At 43.1% G+C, this 10,543-nt stretch overlaps 1 protein-coding gene across 1 annotated transcript; it reads left to right on the top strand.

Annotated features, from left to right (window-relative positions):
- Positions 1-2,290: 2,290 nt before the first annotated feature.
- On the top strand, positions 2,291-9,242 carry LOC124261495 (chitotriosidase-1-like). The gene is made up of 8 exons (XM_046695815.1): positions 2,291-2,303; positions 2,431-2,611; positions 4,053-4,305; positions 4,624-4,748; positions 5,553-5,670; positions 6,333-6,497; positions 7,662-7,781; positions 8,539-9,242. The coding sequence occupies exons 1-8, from the start codon at positions 2,291-2,293 to the stop codon at positions 8,701-8,703; spliced, it is 1,140 nt and encodes a 379-aa protein (XP_046551771.1). The 3' UTR covers positions 8,704-9,242.
- Positions 9,243-10,543: the final 1,301 nt, after the last annotated feature.

The following is a 10,543-nucleotide window of genomic DNA, read 5'->3' as shown; positions in this document are numbered from 1 at the left end:
ACAGATATGATTATGTTCATCCGAATAAACCGTGTTAAAAAGATAACAGGAAAGCGTTTTTGTTGGTTATTTGCCAGATACTACAAGGACATTTTTTAAACGATGAACACGGAACTTTAAACTTCCCTGTAGGATATGTAGAGTTTAGTGTAAACGACACGCATAGCAGTGTGGTCTGTGTGGACACACCCACGACAGCGGATCACACTCAGAAGAAAATATGCAAAGTCGCCATATCTAGCCGGTTTCACAGGAACACAGGTATGTAGTATCGGTCAATAGAGGGTATTTGGGGTTTCGGGGTGATCGATTGTGGTTAAATCATTATCTCATCACGTCGAAGGTCAGCGTTCGATTACTCACTATATACACGTTGATACAATGTGGGACACACACGTTCAGTGTACCCTTGTTTTGGCATAACCGGATTACTGTCAACGATATTTTAAAATTCATCTCCATGTAGGATGAATTTGTACATCATTTCATTGTATATAACTAAGTTAATTGTAGTACTATATGAAAACAAATTTGTCAAGACTGAAAAAACATATTTTTTCTAATATCTCGCTACATAATATAGCAGGGATTTGTATCCAATAGAAACCTGCAACCTGAAGGGTCGCAGATTTGACATCCTATGACAGCAAATAGAGGAGTATCTTGTACCATATATGCATTAATCATTAGTATTTGCATCAATATTGGGTCGGTCAGGATAGCTTAATTGTTACAGGGGCGATGGGGTAGCCCAGTGGTTAAAGCGTTCACTCGTCACGATATAGACCCGGGTTCGATTCCCCACATGGGTACAATGTGTGAAGCCCATTTCTAGTGTCCCCGACGTGATATTGCTGGAATATTGCTAAAAACGTCGTAGAACTAAACTCACTCACTCACTTATGGTTACAGCGTTTGGTCGTACGCTGAAGAACCGGCTTCGTTTCCATATAGGGTACAATATGTGAAGTCCGTGTCTCTTGCCCCTGGCGTTATGTAGCAATTAGTGGGATATTGCTGAAATGGGCTTCGTCACTAGTCCCACAAACACATGCTTAGTTCACTACACTGGCCTCCCGTAGTATGTGACAGAGGTCGCGTCCATGTTACACACATGAAACGAAGGGTCAAGTTGGTTACTTGGGGCACGACGAAATAGTGTCAAGTCACCCCATACTCATGTCAGCAGTATTTTCGCTTTGTGAAAATATCTGAAATATGTGTCGACTTAAACTAACCTGTAAGATGTTGTGAAGCTCGCTGTTGAATATATTTAACATTTGTTTGCAGGGTGTTTAGTTGTTGTGGGATGTGTTCGTGGATGGTGTTTACGTTGTGGCTGCTCACATGGCAGACCGGTGGTAAGTTTTGGTAGGGAAGGTTGTGTTGTGTTTGTAAACTTTAGTCAGATAGGTTTCACACCATTAATTGAGTGAGTGAGTATGGTTTTACGCCGCTTTTAGTAATATTCCAGCAATATCGCAGCGGGGGACACCAGAAATGGGCTTCGCACGTTGTACCCATGTCGGGAATCGAACCCGATTCTTCAGCGTGACAAGCCAACGTTTTAACCACTGGGCTACCCCTACGCCCCTCAAACCATTAAGCGAGACTAATACCCAGATATGTATATATAATGTCAAAATTGTTGATGGTTTTGTGATAATTCTACCTGTATATTCTTCCCGCTACAAAGGCGATGGGGTAGCCTAGTGGTACCACGCGGCGACCAGCTGAAACTGACGCGAATTAATTAAGATATCGATCTACTGAAAATATATTGTGTATTTAAACCTGCATCAGTTTTGGTGTCCCCCTTCAGTCCTCGAGGGTGGTGGGGTAGCCTAACTGTTAAAGCGTTCGCTTGTCATTCCGAAGACCCAGGTTCGATTTCACGCCACAAAGTTTCGGAAGTCTCCGTCGTGATGTTGCTGGAATATTGCCAAAAGTGGTGCAAAATCATACTCACTCATTCTTCTGTCTAAAGCCCTCAAGGGGATTTAGACGATACCTGTAACAGTGACCAATGCCAGTGTCTGTAAAGGAGTGAGAAAAGTATATTCATTGTTGACACACGTGCATACACGTGAGAGAATGTTTGAAAGATGAAGTCTTTTATATGACTTAAATATAAGAGCTCGCAGGCTCCTGACGGCCGACATTTATATACTTATACGAAACGCGTGCAAAATTATGTATTGCACTCGCTCTCGCTTGGGCAATACAAAAATTAACACTCGTTTCGTATAAATCGTATGACACACTTGCTCGTGTAATAATCTCTATATACATGCTATCTGTCTGTATGTAGTTTTCCGTTCAGTCTTGACATTGAACGGCAACGGTAACATCTATACTATATATATACCAGTACCTAAAAGCCTACGTGTAATGTTGTTCTATTTGTTGATCCTGGTTCCTTATCAACAGTGGCGAAATATCACCGGTTTTGCTACTTTGCCGGCTGGGCACGTTACCGTGCCGCCCCTGTGGCCTTCAACCCCGAAGACGTCGGCGTCAAGCTGTGCACACATCTTGCCTACGCCTTCGCCAACGTGGACGACTCCGGAACTAAAATTGTCCCAGCAGATCCCTTGGATGACCCAGACATGTAGGTGCCCTCTCATATATGTACGTGACAAAGCTCTTCGATCTAACGGGGCTTGTGTCGCATATCGTCCCTTAGATGTGCCACAATCCTCTGATTATGTTTCCAGGTTGGTCGGCACAATATCCATGAGAAATCCAAAGTGTAAGAAGGTCTGAGACTCGCATCAGTTATGGCTTCACCTCCAACATAACGTTACCATGCCCTGATACAACTGGCATAATGTTCAGGGCAGCATTAATCCAACTCACTCACTCACTCGACATACTGGTTGGCATCCAACTAGTTCATATTGGAAGAGTCCAAAGTGGCGCATGTCGAACGACGCATATGAAATTAGTAATCTTTGGACAAAACTACAATGTAACCTGTGAAGATCCGGGTTAGAATTGATCTTCAACAACCCATGCTTGTCCTAAGATGCGACTAACGGGATCGGGTGGTCAGACTCGCTGACTTGGTTGACACATGTCATCGTATCCCAATTGCGTAGATCGATGTTCATGATTGTCTGATCGAGACTTCATTATTTACAGACCGCCGCCATATAAATTTAGTTGGAATATTGTTGAGTGCGGCGTTAGACTACAAAGAAAGGAGTCCAAAGTGACGCATGTGAAATCAGTAGTCTATGGACAAAACCATAGTCACTAGTTCATTAATGTCCTAACAAAACCTTCAAAATGATGACGGAAAGGTCATTGTAATACATTAATCATTTTTTTGTTTCAGGTACCAATTTACAATTATAACGATAATTATCATGTAACTCATTAAAGCGATTATCACCTGAACGTGAACTGAAATTAACGGTTACTGTAGCGTCTAATTTCTACGGACACACGAATCTTTTCACATTTCACATTAAATTTTGTTTGTTATTCACTACTACAATCAGCAATATTCCATGATTTGACGGCAAAATGTAACTAGTCGAGTCTGGACAATGGAACCCAGTAATTGACATTATGACTGACTGACTGAGTTTGAATTTACGCCGCTTTTAGCAATATTCCAGCAACATCACGGCGGGGGACACCAGAAATGGGCTTCACACATTGTACCCATGTGGGGATTCGAACCCGGATTTTCGCCGTGACGAGCCAACGCTTTAACCACTAGGCTACCCCACCTCCCCAATTGACATTATGAAGATCCATATACTCAACAGGAATACCAAAACATCCATCAACTAAGTCCCGTTAGTTGCCACTGACGACCATGGCTTGCTGAAGATGCCTAAAGATACTCTGTCGGGGCGACTAATAACTTGGAGTAATGCAATAGAATCGGGCTTTCTTTAACTTATTTGAGCGATTAAATTAAATGAGCATGTGACAAACTCAGTCGCCCATTCTGATCATCCGATTCACATGTCATCAGCTCTGACAATACGGGCGTTGTTGCCGTAATAGCAATACTATTTTCTGCTTTACGTTTCAAGTTACAAGCGTTTTACCGATCTGAAGAAAAAGGACCCCGACCTGAAGCTACTTATATCTATTGGAGGTTGGAATGACAGTCCCAGAGTTTTCAGCAACCTCGTCTCTTCTGTCAACAACATCAATACATTTGCTGAAAACACCATCAGCTTTCTGCGAAGCCGAAATTTTGATGGCCTTGACGTAGATTGGGAGTTTCCGGCAGATAGAGGAAGTCCTCGTTCTGATAAACGTCGCTTTACAAGAATGATCCAGGTGATTATGTGTGCAAGAAACGAACAACATTTCTCGATTATTAATACAGTCAAGCACCTATGTGTTGAACTTCAATAAGTCAAACATACGGATAGCTTGTTGCTATATTTCTACCATTAATCGTTCTTCGGTTAGGTCGAACCTCGATTAACTCGAATAAAACACTTGGCACCCTTCGACACAACCGTGATTGATGTGAAATTGTTAATTGCTGTTCATTGGGAAATTGTTTTTGATAAATTTCATAGTTTATTGTCGCACAGATACTATTCTCATCGGAATCTATAAAGTATATACAACTTTCAATTTCTTTTGTAGCTAATACGCGAGGCTTTTGACACCGAGGCGTCTCGGACTGGCAAGGACAGACTCCTACTAACCGCTGCCTTATCCCCAGGGCGTTATCAGGTCAGGCTGTCGTACGAGCCGGTCAAGCTCGCCAGGTCAGTACTGATGTGTAGTTCTGTCCCTTACGCTGTCCTCGTCAGGTCAATACTCGTGTGTTGTCCCGTATATGGTCCTCGTCAGGCCAGTACTGGTGTGTCTCCTAAAATCCACACACTGTCTTTGTCAGGTCATTACTGGCATGTCTCCTAAAACCAACACATTGCCTTGGTCAGGTCAGTACTGGTGTGTCTCCTAAAATCCTCACAATGTCTTGGTCAGGTCAGTACTGGTGTGTCTCCTAAAATCCTCACAATGTCTTGGTCAGGTCAGTACTGGTGTGTCTCCTAAAATCCTCACAATGTCTTGGTCAGATCAGTACTGGTGTGTTTCCTAAAATCCTCACAATGTCAGGTCAGTACTGGTGTGTCTCCTAAAATCCTCACAATGTCTTTGTCAGGTCAGTACTGGTGTGTCTCCTAAAATCCTCACAATGTCTTTGTCAGGTCAGTACTGGTGTGTCTCCTAAAATCCTCACAATGTCTTTGTCAGGTCAGTACTGGTGTGTCTCCTAAAATCCCCACAATGTCTTTGTCAGATCAGTACTGGTGTGTCTCCTAAAATCCTCACAATGTCTTTGTCAGGTCAGTACTGGTGTGTCTCCTAAAATCCACACACTGTCTTTGTCATGTCAGTACTGGTGTGTCTCCTAAAATCCACACACTGTCTTTGTCGTTTCGATACACTATTCTCGCTCGGCTCATGACAAGAGCTGATCTTCTTCGCGGATTTCAGTTTTGTCCAAGACTGATATAGCTTTACACCCAATACCACGTCGCGACTCCATGTTTCATTACCTTCAGTTACCTGGATCTGATCAACCTGATGACGTACGACATGCACGGGCTTTGGGACGGACTGAAGACGGCGGCTCACCACGCTGCCCTCTACGGCACGCGCACTGACCGGACCCGCAACGTCGTAAGTGATTGTTCCTGTTGCCTGGTTACAGTATGATGTAACTGATTTAGACTCGTTTTACATGAAGCAAAACCACTCTCGTTCACCTGAACGCACTATGCAGGACTAAGAAGCCACACAGATTATGCCTCACAAGTCGCTCTTTTCCGTATCCTGCACGAAGACCATCGACCAGAATCATTGAGGTCTTTGGTCAAAGAATCCTTCCTTAATATTGTTTGTTTAAAGGCAATTCCCGATGTGGTTAGTGGGGAAATGGTGATGAATGAAAACTGTAAAGCATTGTACGGGGCCCATGTTGACGAGTGGTAAGCCTGGACACAGAAGAACATCTTCTTGACTACCAAATACATACATTCTGACTGTTTAAATGCACTCGACCCTAATCTTGCCATGCAAACGAACATCTTTAGTGATAGGCATATGTAATTCAGCATACTGATGGAATACTTACTTCCACATCACAGTATTGTTCCGTGTTGTACTGGGTTCGATTAGTTTCCATGTGTCATGGTCACTTCCTGATTTTCCGACGTAAGTATCAATGCTTGCTATTCTCGCCCCGTTCCACAAAGCGATCCTGGCTTTACGATGATCGTAAGCCTGTGTTAAAGAATTGGAGATATTCATCTCGCTTTATGGGACCCGGTCGTTTTGTGCAGGACTTCGCTGCAACGTACTGGGCCAGTCTGGGCGTTCCTAGGGACAAGATTCTACTGGGTGTCCCCTTCTACAGTCGGACGTATACGTTGTCCGAAGGGAGTGTGAGTGGACCCGGCAGAGCTGGTAACTACACGAGACACAGTGGGACACTTGCGTACTTTGAGGTGAGTGGGACACTTTATAAAACTGTGGGTGAGACTCTAGCGTACTATGGGATTATTTGGAAACTTTCGTACTATGAAATTAGCTTGACACTACTGCACAGTAGCGTAGTGTTAATTGAGATCGACACTAGAGTACTAAGAGTTTAACACTAGCGCACAAAGAGGTGCGTGAGACACAAGCGCGCAAAGAGGTGCGTGAGACACAAGCGCGCAAAGAGGTGCGTGAGACACAAGCGCGCAAAGAGGTGCGTGAGACACAAGCGCGCAAAGAGGTGCGTGAGACACAAGACACAGGTGCGCACAAAGAGGTGCGTGAGAGTACGGTGAGAAACAAGCGTACTAAGGGTTGATGAAAGAAATGAGTAAAACACAAGGTTAGTGAGATATGAGATAGACGAGCGTACGAAGACGTGAGCGAGACAGTAGCACACAATGATGTGCGTGGAACACAATCGTACTAAGAATCTGACACTAGCGCACTAAGAAATGAGTAGAACACAAACGCACCAATAGGTTAGTGGGGAACTTGCGTACTATGAGTTTGACACAGCGCTCAAAGAGGTGATTGGGACACTAGCGAATAGGTTAGTGGGGAACTTGCGTACTATGAGTTTGACACAGCGCTCAAAGAGGTGATTGGGACACTAGCGTGTCTGATATTTGTGCACTAGCACACACAGAGGTGCGTGAGACACAATCGTACTAAGAATCTGACACTAGCGCACTGAGAAATGAGTAGAACATAAACGCACCAATAGGTTAGTGGGAAACTAGCGTACTATGAGTTTGACACTAGCTCTCTAAGAGGTGATTGGGACACTAGCGTGTCTAATATTTGTGCACTAGCACACACAGAGGTGCGTGAGACACAATCGTACTAAGAATCTGACACTAGCGCACTAAGAAATGAGTAGAACATAAACGCACCAATAGGTTAGTGGGAAACTAGCGTACTATGAGTTTGACACTAGCTCTCTAAGAGGTGATTGGGACACTAGCGTGTCTAATATTTGTGCACACAAGCAAACTGACCGTGGGAAAGTACTGGCGCATCATGAGGACAAATGGTTGGAAAAAGTTTGCATATACGATGTTTGTAAGAATGCCAGCAACAAAAACCACAACTGTAACTAAAAGGACACTCAGTGATGTCCCTGTGTGCAGGTGTGCAAGATCCTGCAGGACGGCGCCACTGGTCGGCGAATCGACTCACAGAAGGTCCCCTACCTGGTCAGCAAGGACCAGTGGGTGGGGTATGATGACGAGAAGAGTCTGGCGGCGAAGGTGAGGCGACCCTCTGTGGTCAGGAATGCTTTCTTGATATCCCTCGGGATAGTTAGATCATCTATAATTATTATGTTTCCTCTTTCACATTCAATCCTAAATTATGTGAGTGAACATGAGTTTGAATGTTTTCAGCTTTTTTAAATATTTGATATCAATAACTTTGTATAACAGGACACGCGTGCCTTTAAGCAAACACCTTGCACCATGCTCACTAGATATAGATACAGAACCACATGATCATGATATAGATGGACTTGTGCTTTAGGAGACATTTCTTTGCATATCATTCATGATTTGTGCGTAAAACTTTCGGTGTTTTCCTTTTCCCCACTCTCATAAACTTTATAATAAAATATAACGTGTAACATTTCAAAAGTTTTTGCCTCGGAAGGTAGCATTTAGATAGCTTGGTTTTCTAAATGACTTATAATATCTTTTTTGTCATTTTAGCGCGCATTGTAACAAAGATTCTGTATGCACATTACATTTGAACAGTAAAACTGGAACTACGCACTGACAATAAGTCGACAACACACTAAGTATGGATTAGTGTGCACAATTTGCGATCTCTAGTGTTACTTGGAGACAGATAGAATCGTATTCATTCGCGATGTTTATGCAGATTCTTCCTGAATCGATTCTGTAAATAAGACTGAAATCTGAAGGCTATTTCAGAACGTCATTGAGTACACACGTTGAAGCAAAATAATTCTTAAGCTCATCTAGAACATTTTAGATGTCGTTTGTATTGAAGGTGCACTACGTTGTGGACCACGGGTTTGGCGGCGTGATGGTGTGGGCCCTGGACTTGGACGACTGCAAGGGCATCTGTGGCAAGACTTTCCCTCTAATCAACGCCGTGAATCGCGCATTTCGGACCTTCACTGGACGACGAAGATACATTCCATTATTTGGGTGACACACGATATATTGTGTATCTACAGCGTCAGTATGAAAAACAGAGCGACTTTACCCGCCGTTGTTCTATTGGGAACTTGCAGCGTAACCAAGAAAGTTTGTTTCTACTTGTATCAATGCTGCATCAGTATTCGCTGAGGTCATAAAACTATCAACGAGGCTGCCATTAAGTGGAACAAAACCGAGCCTACTTATGGCCACGTGCTTTGTTATTAGTTACGGATCCGCCAGTACAAAAAAACATGGTCACGACTTTTCAAGTAGACTTGCCTTGGCATGCGTTTGTGGGGCAGGATCCGCTCACTTTTATGCGAAAACCCGGTATCACCACTGTTTGAAGGTGATACCTAAACGAAGCTCAGGATAGAGTCCGATGGTACAATGGCTTCTGCTTTCAGAGAAGTTTTCGTATGATTATGTAAATGGTTTACATTTGTCGTGTCTATGAGTTTATTTTTTTATCAGTGGAGATGAACAGACATGTTATACTGTTTATTAATAATACTATGTTGCAATAAAATCAACATCCGTACTATCTAACATCAAATCATGTGTGAAACATTTTTTAAATTTATGATGATTTATCAGCACCTGTTGATTTCACGGCGTCTTCTGGTATGTGGTCTTACATAACGACCCGTGAAGATCGGATTAGAATTGACCTTCAGCAACCCATGCTTGTCGTAAGAGGCGACTAACGGGATCGGTGGGTCAGGCTCGCTGACTCTGTTGACATATGTCATCGGTTCCCAATTGCGTAGATCGATGGTCATACTGTTGATCACTGGATTGTCTGGTCCAGACTAGATTGTTTACATACCGCCTCCATACAGCTGGAATATTGCTGAATGGAGCGTAAAACTAAACTCACTCACCCACTCCTAGATAACGCCTTCACAAACTATGTTTTTGTTTGTCTGGTTAACAGGACAGTCAATAATAAAACAACTATGTCACGGCGGCCTCTAAATAATCAACTGATTATTATAATTAACATAATGATCAACGGTCCAAGGCGTTGTGACATGATGAAACGCAATCAACCTTATGACCTTGTCCATTCAGTCCCATTTGACGTTTAGGATTGGTTCCTATTCTATGTCAGTCTGTATTTTCTTGTGTAGTTACCATCTCCTGCTCGCCCTGAATTTTCATAACGGCGTGAAATAAAAAGATTTTCTTATCCGCCGCTGTGGAAATTTACACTGGGTTGTGATAAAAACATTCTCTTACCCTTCCCTGCTCGTACCAATCCCCCGACCAGGTACACCTTTCTTCATCTACATTTAACCCGTGAAGATCCGGGTTAGAATTGATCTTCAGTAACCCATGCTTGTCGTAAGATGCGACTACCGGGATTGGATGGTCAGGCTCGCTGACTTGGTTGACACGTGTCATCGGTTCCCAATTGCGCAGATCGATGCTCATGCTGTTGATCACTGGATTGTCTGGTCCAGACTCGATTATCTACAGCTGGAATATTGCTGAGTGCGGCGTAGAAGTATACTCACTTCCTCACCCACTCACTCATCTACATTTATTTAAAACTGTTTCCGCAGTAAAGCGACTCGATCCACATCAAAACCATTTATTTTAAAGAATATTACCATGTTTATATTTTCTTCCCCCTTTGTTTGGTGAGGTTGGAGATGAGAAACGCACAAAAAAATACATATGGACTAATCTCTCAAAGAGACTAAAACAATCTAGACTCTCAAAGTGGGTCAAACTGTAGTATGAATAGACCCGGATATATCCAGCAAAGGCAGCTGCTGCTTCACTACCGTTGCTAGTTTTATTACTTGGTTTACAGAATGACCGAACCTTTATTAACATTTATT

This window comes from Haliotis rubra, unplaced genomic scaffold (genome assembly GCF_003918875.1).
Source record: "Haliotis rubra isolate DU_JTF1 unplaced genomic scaffold, ASM391887v1 Scf8, whole genome shotgun sequence".
Taxonomy (NCBI): domain Eukaryota; kingdom Metazoa; phylum Mollusca; class Gastropoda; order Lepetellida; family Haliotidae; genus Haliotis; species Haliotis rubra.
The sequence above is the reverse complement of the archived record's forward strand: the minus strand, read 5'-3'. Positions and strand labels throughout refer to the sequence as shown.

What these genes read in the sequence shown, in the direction of transcription:
- LOC124261495 (XM_046695815.1), top strand. An exon ending in GCTTTACAAGAATGATCCAG is followed by an intron (nt 4,306 to 4,623) that starts GTGATTATGTGT and finishes TTTCTTTTGTAG; the next exon opens with CTAATACGCGAGGCTTTTGA. An exon ending in GAGCCGGTCAAGCTCGCCAG is followed by an intron (nt 4,749 to 5,552) that starts GTCAGTACTGAT and finishes CATTACCTTCAG; the next exon opens with TTACCTGGATCTGATCAACC.